Here is a 20,504-nt window from a genome sequence, read left to right as displayed (position 1 = left end):
TTCGATGTAAACCTCCTCAATGGCATCGCGCTAAACCTCCACCGCGACTTACCTGCTCTGTTCTCTTCCATTCACTATAATGTGTTTGTTTTACATAGATGTCGACCGCGACCTCCACCCCCACCGCGACCCACTTGTTCTGTTCTTACACTAAGGCTAATTAAATAGAGATAGGTAGAAGTATACCACTATAAAGAGAGGAAACTCATTGTTTGTTGTATTGAATCAAAGAATAAATTCAACTGCTCGTTTACTGCCAATTTTACTACACATTGTATTTCCTGTAAATATTTTATAATCATATGTCAAAATATTCAAATATCGTTTTAAATGCCAATGACTTGACTTATGGTCATGGTACGTCAGCTGAATATTATTATTATTAGCTTCTAAACGTTATGGTACATACCTATTGTAATTTAAGCATTAATAAATGAGATCAGTAAAATATGTAAAGTTTATTTCCACCTATATCGTGCTGTCACCGTGTCCCATTTACAGGAAGTGACATCACACTTCATGTAAATAACATAATTAATTCAGCCTAAAGGGCGTGTCTTGAAGAATTATTTTACTCTCTAATTAAAGTACAAAGCCGGGAATGAGGCGAATTGTTAACGCTAGGTACAGAAATTCTAACAGATATGTTTTTTATCCAGAAACTTGTCGAAGCAGTTTACTAAAATTTATTAAGTTAGCTACATTGCCCGAAAAAATTAACGAACACAACATAACATAAAAATATCGAAAGTAATCATGATTATATACAGGGTGAGTATTTAGTGCGAGATCGGTCGATAATTCCATTATGGTATAGAATATCGAAAAAAGTTATTTAGGAAAAATGTAGGCAATGATATTCTCCAGGCTTGAAAAATATTACAAAAGATTCTACAGGGTGATCAATAACTGCGTGGTATAGCAAACATATAATTTTTTAAATGGGACACCCTATATACATTTTCATATTTATATTCCTCTCATAATTCTTGTTCATATAATATAGGGTTTCACATTACTATTCAGAGTATTAACAAGTTATGACCATTTTTATTTCGAAATCCTTATGAGATTACCACCTTGTATATCAAGAAGTAATTCATTAACAATCATTTATTTTATATAATAGATAAACAATATACTGTAGTTTTTAAATTAAGTTTAAATGAAATTATCGATGAATTCTGGGCATCTTTCTTCGTCTTTTATTCTAAGATATTCTGTTTTGCTTATATTGATTGTGAGTCCCCAATTTTCGTATTCTTCGGTCAACTTTCGAAAATCCATGTCTTCCTCATCATTTGCCATAATCACTTGATCGTCTGCGAAGCAAAGATTTGTTATGTACTTGTTTCCAAGTTCTATTCCCATTCCTGTGCATTTTCTCCTCCAGTTGTTTAATGCTTCCTGAATATAAATTTTAAATAGAGTTGGGGACAAAGAACATCAACTTTGTTATCATGATTGAGTTTGAGAAAAACCCACAAACATCAAGTAGAGAGTGATCCACTACATTCAGTGTTAGCCATACCTCGATAGTAAAGTTAAAAGTTATAAAAATAATATAAATCCCTATAAAATGATACCTACTCAGAAGCTCATGGAAGATGATTTTGATAGAACTTATTTTTGTGAGCGAATAATGGATATGTTGGCTAACAGTATTAATCCAATTAGAAGACATTATGTTTTCGACTTATGCAAATTTATATCCTGATCCAGGAAACCTTCGAATACAATATGGTTTCAGCAGGATGGAGTACCATCACTTTACCGACTTAATGCCAATCAATACCTCTACACTATATTTCCGGATATGGATAGTGGATAGTTGTTTTGGATTCTCTTTGATATATTCAAAACATTTAAAATACTAAGGCTAAATGAAGCGCAAATAATGGGTCCTATCCTATGTTGTTGCGCAATATTTTACAGCTCAGTTTGGTCATCCACTACACTCACCGTGGGACCCATTTTCGCGCTTCATTTGACTGCTCTTACAGTGCCGTAAATTATCGTTTATCTGGCCGTAGCCTTTTCGCAGTCGTCGAAACAGGACGGATTGTAGGCATGAAAGAGACTGATTTTGGTTTACGGGAAATTTCACGAAGAGTTGAAGCTATATACAGTGATGAGCGCGCTAATAACCGGCAAAATAGCGCAAAAGATGGAAAACATAAAACATTGCGAAACAAAAAGAGATGAAACTAGTGGAGATGAAAATGATCGGTATAAACGTATAAATTAATATGACATTACCTTGTTTACCACCTTTAGACGTATCAGAGGAGTATGACAACTGTCATTGTGACAGTAGAATTTTATAAAATACTCCTGTCACAGACGTCTAAAGGTGGGAAACTATGTAATGTAATGTTGATTTTTGTACGTTTATAACGATCATTTCCATCTCCAATAGTTTCATCTCATTTTGTTTCGCAATGTATTACATTTTCCATCTTTTGCGTTATTTTGCCGGTTATTAGCGCACTCATCACTGTATAAGCATTAGATATATACGGGGCAGTATACATCAAGTAAGAGATGATTTAGTTGCTGCTACAGGAAGGATAGTCTCAAGAAAAACAGTTAAACAAAGATTACTTGGAATGGGACTGAAAACTTACCATCTGATTTTTGTTTTACCTTTGACACCACAGCATAAGGCTCGACACTTATAATGGTGCAGACCTCGCCCAAATTGGAATGGCCAATGGAATTTTGTCTGCTTCAGTGATGAATCTAGGTTTTGTTTGGATAGATAAATCAAGACGTTGCCAATTCTTTTATGTTATCACCAAAATAATAAGAATATTATAATGTATACTTCCATAAATACACATTTAAAAAAATATTTGTCCTTCTAGGTCAGCGATACTCAACCTTTTTCAGCCCTCAGCTTGCGGGCCGCAATCAAGATGAAGTAGTATACAGGGTGTTTCATTGGGAAAGGGAAATACTTGAATGGTGAATAGAGGTAAATGAGGCGGTTCTAGATATAATAAATTTATTGCTCCACCGACTTTATAACCGAGTTACAGAGTGTTTTATCGATTTTGCCCATTTCTTTCTGGACCCATAACTTTAGAACTACCTTGTATATTTTTTTGATATTTGGTACACATATGTCTCATTTAGAACCCAAACCACCCAACTACTAATCACAAGAAAAATCCAAGGTCCGGATTAAACAAAAATTATAAATCCACTGTGATCTTGAAACAACATCCATTATATTGAAATCTTCAAAACCCGTTTGCACATTGAAAAGAGCTTTAATGGAGCTTCCATTTTTTGCGCAGACAATTCAATGATTTTAATTTTGAAATTAATAATGTCGAAATTTTTAAGAACTCGAACTTTCAAAACAAAAATTTCGATATACAGTAGAACGTCGATAATCCGGACGTCAAAAATCCGGACCGTCAATAATCCGGATTTGTATCTAGCAAAAATATCTGATTCTTTTAAAATAAATTAAGAACTTCGCTGCGAAAAACGAACCTCTACCGCAGTTCAAAAATATTTTACACATTTTTTTAAAAGCCCAAATAGTGTCTGATGTTTTTACTGTACACATGGTGCTATTATAAATTAATTACAATACAGTGTTTAAACATAAAAAATGTTTTCACCTCTAGACACTTTACAGTAAAAGAGAAAACATAAAATTTTAAAACGTTTGTTGTACTTTAATGTGTATACTGGCCTTTTTTGAGGTAATTTCGATAATCCGGATAATTTGATAATCCGGATGTGGTCCGGTCCCAATTAATCCGCATTATTGACTTTCTACTGTAATTTCAAAATTAATGTCACTAAATTGTCTGCGCAAAAAATTGAAGCGAGCAATTAAACTTAGTTTTTGTGCTCTTTTCAAATGTGCAGACGAATTTTGAAAATTTTAATATACAGGGTGTTGTTTCAAGGTCACAATTATTTAAAATTTTTTTTTTGTTATTCCGTACCTGAATTTTTCTTGTGATTACTAAATGCGTCGTTGCAATGTAGTAAATAAGTATTGATTATTATTAAAATGAGTATTTGTTCATTAATTTTAATAATTTATTATTAAAAGTTAATAATACCTTGCTTTTTAATCAGAGTTCTTAAAAATTTCAATATAATAAAATTAAAGTCATTAAATTGTCTGCCTCACTCCCAAACACGCCTCAAACTACTCAAACACATCGGGACACTATCAAATAATTTGAAAAGACACGTGACATTTGACAAATAGTTTGATCACAGGGCCCTTTAGTTAGCCTTCGGGCCGCATAAAAAACGCTAGAGGGCCGCATGCGGCCCGCGGGCCGCAGGTTGAGTATCACTGTTCTAGGTGTTGCATTTCTTTGGACGTCAGTATATAAACCGATGTTATATTACCAAAATCGCAATAAAATGCGTTTTTTAAACAAAATACTACGATACTACTAATGATGCAATCCGTTTAATTTCATATAATCCAATTAAAATCAGTGATTTATTTTCCTATTCCGTCGATTTTCCGACAGCAGTAGTTAATTTCGTATTCACCGTATCATTTTGTCAACGAACCATTATTTAATTGATTATATGCTTTGCGGCAATTATTGACTACCAATTATTTGTTTAATAAACTTTTCATTTAGAATATCATTATTTTGTCTTTGGTCAACGTTCTTGGCTCTCAAATATTTACATTAATTTATTTGATCGTGCAGGATCTGCTAAATTAATGCAAATATTTCAAAAACAAAATAGTCGAACTTTTAGAAAATGTTAAACTTCTATGGTGCTCTATTCATTTTAGATAATAATGTTGTTATTGTCAATAATAAATAGTAATTATATTATGCAAAGAGCATTTATTGATGGTCATTATGAAGCGAGTATGAGGGATAAGATATATAGAGTACGAGCTTGATAATGATAATTGAATGCAAGTTGTATACACGATTTTTTCTACGATCATTCACACCAAAAAATATATTCAAATTTATTAATTTTGTAACGCAAATAAATTAAGTAGTTTGTCAGTTTGTTTACATATTAAGAACTGTCAAAGCATATTTATTTGACTCGCCATTGGTCACTGTGCGTGTGCCACTTTCATCGCAAATGCCATATCGCGATTCTATTGGTTAAAAATCTGTATCGTAATGAAAATCTGCATCATAATGATACGGATACAGGGGGTCATCCATAAACTACGTCGTTGAGAAGAGGGAGGGAGGGGGGCTTGCTTATTTCGACGATATACGACAGGGGGGTGGGGGGTATGACTGCACATTCGACGTCGTTTAATATATTGGTATATTTAAATTTGTCGCTATTGTCTCTATAAATATAATTTTTTACTAGCTTTTACCAGCATTAAAGTATCAGATATTCATATAAAAACGTACCTATAGTTTTTGAAATGAAATTGAAAATAAAACAAAACGTTTACGAATAAATACACCTTTGTTAAAATTAAAAAGAATTCTCTTATAGATACTTTTATCACATAAATTTCGTATTTATCAGTCACAGTCACATTAAAATAATATTAGGTAGCACTTTTGCAAAAGTTTAGCACAGGACAACAAACAGTAAGACATTGTTCTTTGAGTTTAAACAAGCGCTTCTATATACAGAAAAATGTTTGGAAGCAAACAATATTCAATTGTTAGTTTATTTATGTGCTGCATACTGTGTGTGGAAAAATAGTTCTGAAAGAATGAATGGAAATAAAATATTGTGTTATATTTAGTAGTAAGTCGTATTTATACTTAGAGAAGATTTATAAGCAAAATCTTGATCCAATGCTATTTAAATGCATTCATTTTTTTCGAATGCTCAGAAAACTAATAAAAATTTTTGAAAAATTTAAACGCAGATTGAGAGATTACATTATTACCGAGGACCAAAAGTTTCTGAAAACATCTATAATATTTATTTTAATAAGTTACAGGGATAAAAAAAATATTTAGTCTGATTTTTAAGTTCAAAAATTTCATTCAAAAGAAACCTTTTGTTTATTCTAAGGGACTTTCAGCCCTCGGTAATAATGTAATCTTTCATTCTGCGTTTACATTCTTAAAATATATATTAGATTTCTCAGGATTCGAAAAAAGAATGCATTTAAATAGCATTGGACCAAGATTTTGCGCCTACCCCCTTAATTGTTCTTGTTGTGATACATTCGCAAATAAAGTTTCAAGGTTGATTAAAAAAAAAACAGAAATAACATTGAATTTTTTTAAATCACTGAAAGGGGGGTCGTGTACTGCAATGACGACGTCGACATGGGGGGGGGTTCGTCTGTAACCGACGAATTACGACGGAAGGGGGGGAGGGTATTAAAAAGTCCAAATTTTTTACGACGTAGTTTATGGATGCCCCCCAGGTAGTGAAATCATAATTGCAGTGGCGGCTCGTGGTAATTTAAGGAGGGTGTTCAATTAAAGAATGTAATTATACGAACGGTGAATACGCGCCGCAAGCGAAAAATTTTTGAGCCTCGCCAAAAGATGTTCTGTAAAATGAAACCTATCTTTGACCCGATTAGTCAGGATGTCACACACTTTTTTTGTTTTGTGCAGAATATGATACCTACTGAATGATGGCGCTTTTTCGGTGGTGAAGGTGGAGGCAGAAGTTACGAATAATGAAATGGCTTTGTCAAAACAAATCCGTTTATTTTAACGGCATCCAAAGACCGAGATTAAAATTATAGTTTTATTCTTCGAAAATACTAAACATGGAAAACAAAATAAAGAATGTAGTTTATCACACCCACACATAATCACTAAGTTTTTCTATATTGTTCAACTTTAAAACAATGTTTAAACTTTTTGTTTCTTATTGCACATTCTTGTACCAAGTTTATCTCCGGCCAAGTTAGTCCATTCTTTTTATAATAAGTCGATTTTCAAAACTATTTGCATTTTCTTTTATATTCACTGAATAAAGCTCCACCATTCTAAAAAAACTACCTACCAATATTGTATTTAATAAAATCCCACCACAGAAAATGCCAAACTGTGAATCGAAACGCTTCGCCCCGGTCTCTGTGTGCAGTGCACAAATCGTCAATGTTTTAAGATAGGAGAATCCCTGGTTCACGGATTTAAGAGCTCTCGTTCTTCTATAGGGTTACTGTATAGCTGGGTTCAATTTGAATTCTGCACTTACCACGTGCATCTAGCGTAGCGGTGTTGTGCAAACAAATTATGTGATTAATAAATACAGTTATATTTTAATGATAGGTACTAAGATATTTATGAGATTTAAGAAAAAATATTTTAATGATATTTATGAGATTTTTAAAAATATGTATTTTAATGAAATTTGGTTGGGTGTTCACTGCACAAATGAACCAATGGAGAAACCGCCCCTGCATAATTGATAATATATTATTCGCGGTGTGCAAGTACTTGGAGGGGATACGAGAAACGATCGTGCGCGAATAGCGGAGAAATCTTGCAACTTTCTTAAATAATTCATTGTCAAATTGACGTATATTTCATACCTACTGTCATTGAAGAAGAAAAACTATATGTTGCTTACAATATTGATATGATATGCAATTATTATATAAAAGTATATTTAATTGTATTTTGCTTGCAGTACTGTATTTTAATAATTAATTTTATTTACTACATACAATTGTTTACCTTTTAATAGCATAACCTAAATCTTACTTTTTCTTCTTATAAGTTTTTTTGGGCTACGGCCTAATTATCCAGCAACCAGGACCAATATGATTGGCCAATATAATTAAAAGTGCGAAAAAAGTTGCCGAGCTATGAAACCAGGTGTCGCTTTTCCGAACTTGCACGGTCCCATATATGTATGAGAATAGAAAAACAATATTTAGCATCTAAAATTAATAGAGTAGGTACCATGGAAGTTTTTCTGAAATTTAGGGCCAAACCAGACGGGCCACTCTGCAGCGCTACTCTGTGGATCCACAGGCACAGAGTGGCTGAAACAGGCGATTTTATAGCGCCGGCGACTACGCTGCGAAGTGAATCGTTTGGAAGGGTGCGGCGTTAAATGTAATGGGTAAGAAAAAACAGTAAGTTTAATCAAATAATTAAAAACTTGGCGGCTAATACTTTTTTAAAAAAGTGTGTTCGTCAAAATCTGTGTTTGTAATGTCTATAGTTTTAAATACACTAAGCGCCAAAATTAACGCACCACCTTAAAGATGGGACATTTTTAATGTCTGATATTTCCTAAACCTGTTGTCCGATTTTAGTGATTTTTTACATTTTTATAGCTTTATTTTTCAGGAATATCGGTGTAATAATATTGTTGCTAAACAGATAAGTGTCATTGTATACCGAGTGTATCAATGATAGTGTGTTTTTTCCTCAAAGTTTGGAACACCCTGTGGAATATTCTAGCCTATATAAAATATTGAAATTAAAACTTAACTGTAACCTTAAGCTATCTTAACATTTTGCTTTTTAATTCATTCGCTTATGATGGATAATAAAAAAGTTAGGTACTTTAACAACTAGCAACGTTTTTCATCAATACAGGATGTTTCTGAATAAGTGCGACAAACTTTAAGGGGTAATTTTGCATGAAAAAAAATGACCGTTTACGTTATGAACATGTGTCCGCAAATGCTTCGTTTTCGAGATACCGGATGTTCATTTTTTTCTTACAAACTGACGATTTATTTATTGCTCTAAAACCGTTTGAGATATGCAAATGAAATTTAGTGGGTTTTAAGAGGTAGTTATAGCGCATTTTTTGACGTACATCTAAGAATTTTATATTCACCATTGGCGTGCATACGGGTCATAATACCCGGTCATATTACCCGTATGCACGCCAATGGTGAATATAAAATTCTTAATTGTATGCCAAAAATGACCAATAACTACCTCTTAAAACCTACCAAATTTCATTTGCATATCTCAACCTTTTTTAGAGCAATAAATAAATCGTCAGTTTGTACGAAAAAATTCAACATCCCGTATCTCGGAAACGAAGCATTTGCGGACATATGTTTATAAAGCAAACGGTCATTATTTTTCATGGAGAATTACCACTTAAAGTTTGTCGCACTTATTTAGAAACACCCTGTTTTGATGAAAAACGTGGGTTAGTTGTTAAAGTACCTAACTTTTTTATTATCCAACATAAGGGAATTAATCAAAAAGCATAATGTTAAGATAGCTTAAGGTTACAGTTGAGTTTTAATTTCAATATTTTATATACACTAGAATATTCCACAGGGTGTTCCAAACTTTAAGGAAAAAACACACTATCATTGTTACACCCGGTATACAATGACACTTATCTGTTTAGCAACAATATTATTACATCGATATTCTTGAAGAATAAAGCTATAACATATTTAAAAAAACACTAAAATCGGACAACAGGTTTAGGAAATATGAGACATTAAAAATGTCCCATTTTTCAGGTGGTGCGTTAATTTTGGCGCTTAGTGTATTTTATAAAATTTCAACGCTTTTGAAACAATACCAATAAACTCCATAAATGAAATTAAGAAGAACCAGACAAAAACAGCTATATCACAGAAAGAAACACATAAAAAATCAACCAGTACATCTGGTATCCCACAGGCGTAAAATAGTTTCATACAACCTGACAACTGAGTGAAAGTGAAAAACATGTTAGCTTGCAACCCCCTTTTAACTGATATCTTATTGTTTTGTTTTCAACAACAAACAATAAAACCATTTTTGACCTAGGATGGGACCCCACTATTTAACATAAATAAACAAACAACATTGTATTTGTTTTGTTCAGTTCAAATGCATCCAATGTATAATAAAATGTAAATATAAATAGAAAAAACATTGCTTATGGGATTTATTTTTTTCGATAGGACTACCTTCTTTAAAATCAGAAACAAATAATTCAAAGATGACGTCCCACGCTTTTCCTTTTAATGCCCTCGGGTTCTTGTATTACATATATCCGGTCTGTTTTGCACTTCAATCAAAAACCGTTCCGAATCGAAATTCATTTTAGGTGCTCACCCTATAAATTCTTGTAAACATCTGCAGCAGCTACAAAAGTGGTCCGTCTGAATGGCGTTTGCCACTAGTTGACGCCACTGCCACTAGTGGACGCCACTAGCAGTGAGGCTCGGCGACTGTGGCTGGCCACAGTCGCTCGTCTGGGGTGCGACGTCCACTTCACATAAGAACCCACGGTAAATCATCGGAAGCTGCTTTGTGGATCCACAGAGTAGTGCTGCAGAGTGGCCCGTCTGGTTTGGGCCTTTGTCGTTTAAGATGCAAAAGCTCGTAACCCACAAATGGCTTTTGTACAGGAGAGTAAAAAACATCTGCATGCGAAAGTCGGTAGACGTAAATGACGAAAAGTTGATTTAATATCAGGGTATTAAATACCTTGATATTGAATCAATAATTCTCTATTTATGTTTGGCGATTTTCGCATGCACATGCAGGTAATGTTTTTAGAGTAATATCCAGTATCATCTTTTGAAAATATTATAAATATTAAAATTAGAAGTTAATATTAATATTGAGATAAATTAAATGTAAAACCAAGTACCTACTATGCCAGGATAGTATTATGGGTTTTTCCCTGATTTTTCCTCATGGTTTAAAATGGGATTACTAACGGGAGAATTTCACTGTCATGACATCAACATCAATAAACCCAAATTTATACTTTACAAAATTGACTTTTTCTTTTGTTTCAGTATTACGTGAACCAATATCATGGCAAAAAAATGAGAGATGTGGAACCTCATGTTTTTGCCCTGGCAGAAGCTGCATACAGTTCTCTTCAAACTCATAACCCTGCAAGAGGGCATATAAACCAAAGCTTAGTGATAAGTGGTGAGAGTGGAGCTGGTAAAACGGAGTCTACTAGATTTATCTTGCAGTATCTTTGTTCTGTTACCAGTGGCGTGTCTACATGGGTGGAACAGCAAATTCTGGAAGCCAATACCATTCTAGAAGCGTTTGGTAAGTAGTTTTGTTTAAGTTTTTTGTATTAAGGCTGTTGTTTATCGCTTTCTTTGAATAGCAGCACTAGTTCTCCATTCTTCCGGCATTTTTTCCTTCCTTCTTCACGTGCCTTGTCCGTTCCAAACATTGACAATTAACATGGCTATTTTGAATTTGTTTACGGCAGATCTGAATAGTTCGGAAGATGACAGCCCGAGCCATTGCCGCAAGTTTTGGAGCCACGAGTGTCCCCTTCTCCCTGGAGCCCTTCTGCTGTATATTTCCCTGTTTATAATTAGATAAATATCTCGGATCTATAATATCTAAAGAAAACACTACCAAACGAGTGTTACAAAACTGACTTTTCTATGATCTCTTAGACACTAATGTTTAGTTTTAGGTTTTAGTTGACTTTATTTATTTTTAATAACTTACTTCTAAACAAATGAAAAACACTGAATTTATATCCTATATTTTACAAACTACGATATCTAATTTATTTATTACACTAAATCCAATAATTTATCTAATAACAGATTCAAAAATATACCGCGCCCGTTACATACCAAAGTACTCCGACGTTTTCAAATTCACAACAACTGCTAATTACAAAAACCTACTATTTATACAACATTCAATGTTCTAGAAATAAATAACATCTCGAATAGTATTTACACGAAACAAGAAAGAATTTACTCCAAAAGTCGAGAAGGAATAGAACATCATAAATCATAAAAAGGTTACTTGGTAAACAACTTCGGGTCTGTTAGGCCGGGGTTGAAAACAGTCTGTGACATAATTATGTCACACGGGACATCGAAAACAGAACGCAGCAGGGCAAAAAGGCAGTAAACATTCTAAGCTCTCTATTATGGTCTTAAGATATAAGACGAAAAAACGAAATTGACAATTTATAGAACCTTGGTAGAGCCTATTATGACTTATGGAGCAAAAGTTTAGCAGATCACGAAAAAATATAGAAAAAGAATAGAAGTAGTAGAAATGGATTATCTAAGGAGAGCGTGTGGTATATCCAAAATAGATCACATCAGGAATGAAGATATTAGAAGGACAAATACTGTATATTCCAGTGTAGATAGAATTGAAACGAGACAACTAGTGTGGTATGGTCACGTGAAACGAATGAATGAAGATAGATGGCCAAAGATAGGTTTAAATTACACACCACAACCAAGACGAAGAAGGGGAAGGCCTTCAGTTGTCTGGGAAGAAAATGTACGGCACATAATGAGAGATAGAGCCATCAAAGGAGACGAATGGATGGACATAAAACGATGGCGGTTGAAATGCGAGAAGCGGCAGAGGCTGTTGGAACCTCGCTTATAGATAGAGATAATTAGCTGAAGTACTCTATCTTAACTGTGCCTGATAACGTGACCCAAGTATTCCAACTTTCTTTTCTTTATAGTTATTCCTATCTCTCTTTCATTACCTATCCCGCCAAATTTCGAAGACCTCTACTTTCTTCATTAATGTTGCGGTCATTGTCCACGCCTCCATTAGTGGAATAGATTCCTAGCATCGCCTCATGGTTCTAGCATCGTCCCATGGCTTCATTAAGCATGGGTTTACAGTTTACTTTAATCATTATCGCCACTAACTTCATATGTCCTCGTTAGAGGTCGCTAAAGGCATGCGTTTGTATAATATTTCAATATATTTACCAACCAATCGTTGCATTTTGATTCAGTTCAGCCTTTTTACGAGTCTCTCTGATGACGGGTAGACCTAAAAACACGTGTCAGAGGATGGTAAGAGACTCGAATTGAATCGAAACGCAACTGTTTGCATTTATATAGTATTTAGTTTATTTAAAATTCATGGATGAATTTTTAATACATTTACATTTTTAGGTAATGCCAAAACTGTTCGAAATGATAATTCAAGTAGATTCGGTAAATTTATGCAAGTATGTTTTGATTCAAGATGGATGATAGCGGGATGTATAGTGCAAGATTATTTATTAGAACAGTCCAGGATAACGTTTCAAGGATCGGGCGAACGAAATTACCACGTGTTCTATCAACTAGTCGAAGAAGCCAAGGTAAAGTATAGTTGGGGTAACTTATATTATGGAACGGCTTTAAAGGCGGCTAATTTTTGATCCCTTCTTGTTTACGATTGACCGACATCGTTTTATTAAAACAATTTTTACAAGACGGTGACTCATTGTCTCTCGTCATTCGATATTGGCCAAAAAAGTGTAACAGATGCAGTTTGTATAATGTGGTTTACAAGACGTAAAAACCGACTTAAACCACTTAAGAGTCTTCTGATGGCTCCTCTTCTTAACCGCGACCATTGAGTGCATTTATCCAACTGTAGTGTCAACTACAAAACGCGTGTTACTCTTAAGTAATTAATTTGTTGCGTATCAGATAACAGAAATAACGGTGACACCCAAAATCCCGACAGCGAAAATCCCGACAGCCAAAATCCCGACGGCCAAAACACCGACACGCCAGAATCCCGACACGCCAGAATCCCGACAGGCCAAAACACCGACACGCCAGAATCCCGACACGCCAGAATCCCGACAGGCCAAAATCCCGACATGCAAGAATCCTCGCATAAGCAAAAATCCCGACCACTACATTTTGAATATTTATTGTTTCCTTTTCAAATGCAATACCAAATCATATTATAGAAATGAAATTGAAAAATTAATTACTTACTAATTAGTACGGGTACTAAATTATTATGTATTTTAAAAGAAAAAATTATTAAAGACTTAATTTTATAATATAAAAGCTATACTTACTGAAATGGAAGGTTTTAAGTGACATGATAATATCTATTATATGAAAGTAAACTTGAATTCAGGATTTGATTAGGTATACATTTATTATTGGACTATTGGGAAAAAATAATTTAATTCATATACCCTTGTTAGAAATTTTATTTAGAAAATTAGTTCATATTAAATGGTAAATACTTTTGTTTAGTAACAAAAAATAAAAAACAGATGGCCATAAACAAAAAACCTGAAATAAATGTAATTAAATGTTAAAAAGGAACTTATCAAACCTGTCGGGATTCTGGCGTGTCGGTATTTTGGCCTGTCAGGATTTTGGCGTGTCGGGATTTTGGCTGTCGGGATTTTGGGGTAGACCCCAGAAATAAAATGTATGCGCCACCGGCTTCAGATTCTTGTCGGACTAGTCGGACTGCTTTATAGTAACATAGCGGAATAAGTTTTAGTTCGGAAGCAGGTTGTTAATAGAGTGTATAGCGTTGTTTTGCATTCAGATTAGATCATTTTATTCCACGTGATGTTATATAAATAGAATAATTCCTGAACCTGTAAGGTGAAATGTAAAAAAAATCGTTTTAGCACATAGGATATGTTCTACTTAAACGGTATATACCTAAGTAAAAAAAAAACAATATTTCAGTCGCCGCACTACAGCTTCAAGCCGAACTACCAAAACCTACAAATCGAACGTTTCACTATATTCCTTACTTAGACTATAATTTCTTTGTTTTAATTTCTGATAATGCAATATAAATTTAATCAAAACTGAAAGGTTTTTCAAAATATAGGTACACAAAATGAAAGAGAGTATTTGAGCTATGAAAACATGTTGGATTAGTTTATTTACCGTCAAGCTTACGTTGTATTGTCCAGTAAACATTTTTCTTTTTGATTTCTGATAATCCAATATAAATTGATTAAAAACTGAAAGGTTTTTATAAAATATAGGTACACAAAATGAAAGAGAGTATTTTAGATTTGAAAACATATTGAAGTCGGTATTTACAGTCAAGCTTGCTTTTTATAGTCCAGTAAACATAAATTTTTAAAACAAAGAGAAGTCTAAGATCTAAAAATCTAAAACTTCTAAAAAAGACCTTCTAAAATTTTCAAGGTAAACGAACTATGAATAAATCATAGTAAGGGGAATCTAAGATTGCATTCGACAACTCGTCATTTCATCTAGAAAAGATTCCATCGAATCTTGATTCATTGTACTTAGATAGAAGTAAAGCTAAAAGAAAATGAAAAACAGTTTGCGGACTGTATGAGGTTTGCTGGTTCAAGTGGGAATTTATAGAGAGGTTATGATAAACAGACAATATTATAAGTTTAAAAAAGTCTTACCAAAATCCTGTGTAGTCACTGATCGCGTTTGCCGTCTCTAGAAAACACATGTGCCGTTCACACGCGAATTAACTGCTCCGTGCGCGAATTTTAAAGTTCCTAACGGTTTAATGGTTATTTTATATCGAATTATTGTATTTTGCAGAGATGTGATATTTGCACTTTTTGCGGGTCAGCAGAGAAGAGTTTGAAACTAAAAGAAAGGTTCAAGTACTTAGATTATTGTGTCCTCAGCGGAGAGTGACACTTAATCGAGTCTGTAAGCAGTTCCGTCCCATTTGCGGGTTATAGGCCAGGGTAATAAGACAAAAATATACCCTGTTCGTGACACTTCAGCAGCCAGCGTACTGAAGCGTTTTTTCGACAAGTAATACCTATAAGAACAAATTGTAACTATTTCCTGCGTAGGATCTGGCGGCCATTTTTATTTATAAACAATTAAGTGTCAAAAAATAGCATTTTTCCCTTTTTTTTTTCAAATCAATGGAAAACAGTGAAACTTATGGTTTTTTTAGTACAAATATATTTGAGATTATGGAAAAAGCTTTAAAATGACGTATTACACAGTTTGATACACTCATTTATTGTTAATATAATTGCGAAAAAAGGTCGGAACTGCAAAAAAATTATTTTCGCAATAACTGCTGTAAGAATTAGTGTACAGGTTTGAAATTTTTGTCAAATGAGGGTTCTTTGGTGCTTAATCTGTGATAAGAATTTCAAAGCGATTCATTGAATTGTTTAAATTTTATTCGAATTGTTTATCTCAGAGAGCATTTTTTTTGCAATAACATAAGTCAGAAAAAGATGACGTTAGAACCATTCCACAGGTGTCAAATGGAAGAGCATGAGCTATATTTTCAACTTGGTTTAAAGAAAGCGAAAAAAAAATGCATTTATTAGTAATAAATAATTATGCAAAAGTATCGCAAATCGTTCCTTATAAACTTTTTGAATAACTTTTTCCAAAAAAATTAACTTTTTTCCCTGTTTTAAGTGCACAACTACCAAGTAATGTTATTTATATCATAATTGATAAAAAATTGTAATAAATTTATATATATATATATATATAATATATATATATATATATATATATATATATATATATATATATATATATATATATATATATAATTTCTTATATAACAAAATAAAAATTTTATAAGGAAAGATTTACGATACTTTTGCATAATTATTTATTACTAATAAATGTATTTTTTATTCGCTTTTTTTAAACCAAGTTGAAAATATAGCTCATGCTCTTTCATTTGACACCTGTGAAATGGATCTAACGTCATTTTTTTCTGACTTATGTTATTGCAAAAAAAATGCGCTCTGGGATAAACAATTTGAATAAAATTTAAACAATTGAATTAATCGCTTTGAAATTATTATCACATATTAAGCACCAAAGAATCCTTATATGACAAAAATTTCAAAGCTGTACACTAATTTTTACAACAGATATTGCGAAATTATTTTTTTTGCAATTCCGACCTTCTTTCGCAATTATATTAACAATAAATGAGCATATCAAACTATGTAATACGCCATTTTAAAGCTTTTTCCATAATCTCAATCTCAAAGATATTTGTACTAAAAAAACCATAAGTTTCACTGTTTTCCATTGATTTGAAAAAAAGGGAAAAATGCCATTTTTTGACACTTAATTGTTTATAAATAAAAATGGCCGCCAGATACTACGCAGGAAATAGTTACAATTTACTCTTATAGGTATTACCTGTCGAAAAAACGCTTCAGTACCCTGGCTGCTAGAGTGTCATGAAAAAAACCTTATTAACCTGGACTATTAATAGTAAGAAGCATTTGATGTGTCCTAAACGGAGAGTGACACTCAAAATTTAAGTGGTTACCCTTAGACGGCAGTACTAGAAGAGGAAGTTCCTCCCTCGCGACGTCCACTGTCCAAGCATAATTGTCTGTATTGGGTAGGGATGGAATGGTACTATTCGCCAGGCTTGGGAATTATTTAAAGGGATTGTAATTTATGGGTTTCATACAGTGAAAAATATAAGATTATTTTTTGCATGTGAAAAATTGAACAACAGTTTAACAACCACCATCCTCTTACGTGCGTTTCACTTGTTTGGGATCTTCAGAGAGACCTATGGTATGCTCTGAATCGTAAAGAAAACCAACCGTCTTACCACGATTTAGATACAATTTATTATTCAGATACTTTATTACAAAATTTTCTGTTTTAGTTTAACCAAGAACTAGCCAAACAGCTCTACCTGAGAGATGCCAAATTCTACAACTATCTAAATCAATCGGATTGCATCAAAATAGAGGGAGATTCAAGAAGACTTGATAGTTTAATGTTAGCCTTTAATGTACTTCAAGTACCTGCAAACAAATGCAACGGAATATTTCAAGTTTTGTCTGCCATCTTGTGGTTAGGCAATCTAACTTTCGAAGACATCGACGGTGAAAGATGTCAACTGACCAAAGACGATGAGGATATTATCGAAATTTTATCCAAGTTATTAGGATTAGAAATGGACAACATTAGACAGGTTGTGCTTCTGAGACAGATTAACGTTAGAGGGAATATTACAGAAATACCGCTAAAACTGCAGGAGGTAAGATTTTTAGATTTATTGGTGGGTTCCCTATGTTTATTTAAATACAGTAAAACCTGCCATATCCGGATCAATGTGGCGACAGACCGATCCGGATATGAAAAAATCCGGATATCAAGACCACTACTTCTTTTATAGTCTCTGAAATGTTTTCTCCTTCATACATTCCAGTAATCAACGCCGTCAATAACTTTCGTCGATAGACACGTTGTATAGATTCTATAATACATTATTTCGCCAACTTTTAGTGCGTTGTCCAACAGCAGGACTGCCTTTCTCTGTAGATTTCGGTAGGTCCGGACGGCGCAGAACCGTCCGGATATGGGGAGGTCCGGATATGACAGGTCCGGATATGGCAGGTTGTACTATATCCTTGTGCTACAAGAATTAGTAGACTTCTTATACCTTGAATATTAAGAACAGCACAGTGCGAAATACTTGGTGTATTGAAGGTCTATTTTCATTATCTGCTTAATTGTTTTTATCAATTGATATGGCTTGAACAAACGCAAAAGTACCTTTAGGTAAAGGCTGTGAATTAAGAAGTAATAACATTCCATGGTAGAATAAACGTATGTGAATGTTTGACATAATATAGTAAGATCTGCTAAGCAGCAGGAAATTCTTCTTCCTTTATTTATTTTTAGCTAATGATTAAAATTAAAACTTTAATCTTTAATAAAGAGGTCAAGGACACAGTTAACCTATATAATTATCTGCAAAACCTTTTTTGAAAATGGAGGACATATAATAGATTCGTGGACCTTAAGATGGCATTTAACAGGGTTGCATTAAAGAACGTTTTCCATTTATTGTACGCAAGAGAGACACCTCTAGGAACAATCAAAACCATCGAAAATATCTACCAGAACACCACAATAAAAGTAAAAGTGACTAATAAAGAGAAGAGAACGACGATAATTATCCTTCGAGGACCATTCCTCAGAGTCGGGAGCTTTATTGGGGTGGGGGGTTGAATATATATATATACACCGTTTTTAGGCGTCAACGCCCTTCCGGTAGGGATCTATGGAGGAGTGTCACCGAGCCACAAGCTATCCCTTGCCGTACCGCTCCTCCATAGGCCGATCAGACACCAGCTTATTCCAGACCAAGTCGTAGATTCTTTTTAGAATTTTAGACTATGACGTCAGCCTTTTTATTTTTCTATTCACCGGGCTGGGGCTCGAACCTCGATCGCCTCGGCCGCATATCGGTTTCGGGGGGTTGAATATAATTATTAGAACTATAACAGTTTGATAACAGGTAGATATCAATTTAGTTTGATACAAAGAAAATACAAAATACTGAATTATAGTAACTGCGAAATCGTAGGGCGCCAGAAAAAAGTATCAAAGGATATAAAAACATAAGCTACACTGACATATTTTTCTATATGCTGCAAAAAATTATATCTTCAATAAAATGAAATCATCAAAAACAGTGAACTTCATAAGAATGTATTTATTCATTGCTTAAAAAAAATAAAAAAGACAGATACTAACATCAATATCTTCAGTTAAATATATTGCAGTCCTTGATAAAATCGAAATAAATGATTATTCAAAATTAATTACTGCTTAAACTTCATAATAATTGAGGACCACATCTTTCAAATCGAAAAAATATTCCCTTTCTTTCCTCGTAGGCAAAAAGACGAAGAAGGGAAATTGGTAACATATTAATGGAAGGCGGGTTCTTAAGTAGCCTTTCGTTAAAATTGTATAGTTGGTGATACATTGATCGGTACAGCAACTGGATGCCGGCCTCGGAGAAAGAACTCTAGGAAGATAAGAAAATCTTTGTATATTTTATGCTTCAAGGAGAGTGACAAAAGAATTTCAACTTACCGCTTTAAATGCGAGTTCTTGATCACACAACCATAAATTTACGTTAGCCGACATGGCGACAGTGAACTATGAAACGAGCTTAAACCGGTGGTTGGCTTCTATTTATTACAGATCTCCAAACTAATTAAAAATTGAATGGTATCATTAACATTTAACAACTACAGGGAAATTTCACTAATCAGTATTACATATAACACGTTGGCTTCAGTGGTACTAAAGCCATTACTGCCATATACAGAGGAAATTATTGGCGATTACCAGTGCGGCTTTAGGCCTGGAATATCAACAATCGACCAACTAGAAAAGTATTGGGAGTATAATAAAGACGTACACCAGATCTTCATAGACTCCAAACAAGTATATGATTCCATAGATCGCTTAAAACTGTGGAATGCAATGGTGGAGCTAGGCGTACCAAAGAAGCTGACCATGGTTGCGCGAATGTGTGTAAACAATTCCTTTGCACAAATTAGAATAGGAGGCAAAACTTCAAAGGCGTTCGGCGTAAACACCGGCCTTTGACAGGGAGACCCGCTGTCCCCATTACAATTTAATCTAGCATTGGAATATGCAATGCGAAAAATCTATACCAGAGTCAAACCAGACATAACTGCCAGAGGAGCAAAGATAATCCTGCGAATTATACAGGGTAGCGACAAAATAGAGAAACACGGTAATTTCTCGGAAACCGCTGAAACAATTTTTATAGGTTTTGGTGGGTAAGGGTCTTCTAATGCGGCCGATATCATAGTGGTAATTACATTGTTGTCAAATCTTTCGTTGTTCTGGAAATCTAATGAACTTTCTTATTTCTAATGGAACTCCCTGTATATTTTTTGCGTTTTGAAGTCCTTAAGAAATACTGATTATTTTTCATGTTATATTCCCTATACCTAAATGCCATAATTTCGGAGTTATAGCTACATTTACTAAAAAAAAAATTAAACAAATTATGACAATAAATTTCTTCGGCCCGGATAGACATTATTTT

General features: G+C 33.7%; 1 protein-coding gene across 2 annotated transcripts in view; it reads left to right on the top strand.

Moving 5' to 3' along the window:
• The window catches only part of LOC114325783 (unconventional myosin-VIIa), a 278,092-nt gene that overhangs the window by 160,243 nt on the left and 97,345 nt on the right, over window positions 1-20,504 (top strand). For both annotated transcript variants that reach the window (XM_028273912.2, XM_028273911.2), the window contains exons 4-6: window positions 10,685-10,952; window positions 12,809-12,999; window positions 17,286-17,663. In XM_028273912.2, the coding sequence (XP_028129713.1) occupies window positions 10,685-10,952; window positions 12,809-12,999; window positions 17,286-17,663 (837 nt within the window). The remainder of the gene's footprint in view (window positions 1-10,684; window positions 10,953-12,808; window positions 13,000-17,285; window positions 17,664-20,504) is intronic.

This window comes from Diabrotica virgifera, chromosome 4 (genome assembly GCF_917563875.1).
Source record: "Diabrotica virgifera virgifera chromosome 4, PGI_DIABVI_V3a".
NCBI lineage: Eukaryota > Metazoa > Arthropoda > Insecta > Coleoptera > Chrysomelidae > Diabrotica > Diabrotica virgifera.
The sequence above is the reverse complement of the archived record's forward strand: the minus strand, read 5'-3'. Positions and strand labels throughout refer to the sequence as shown.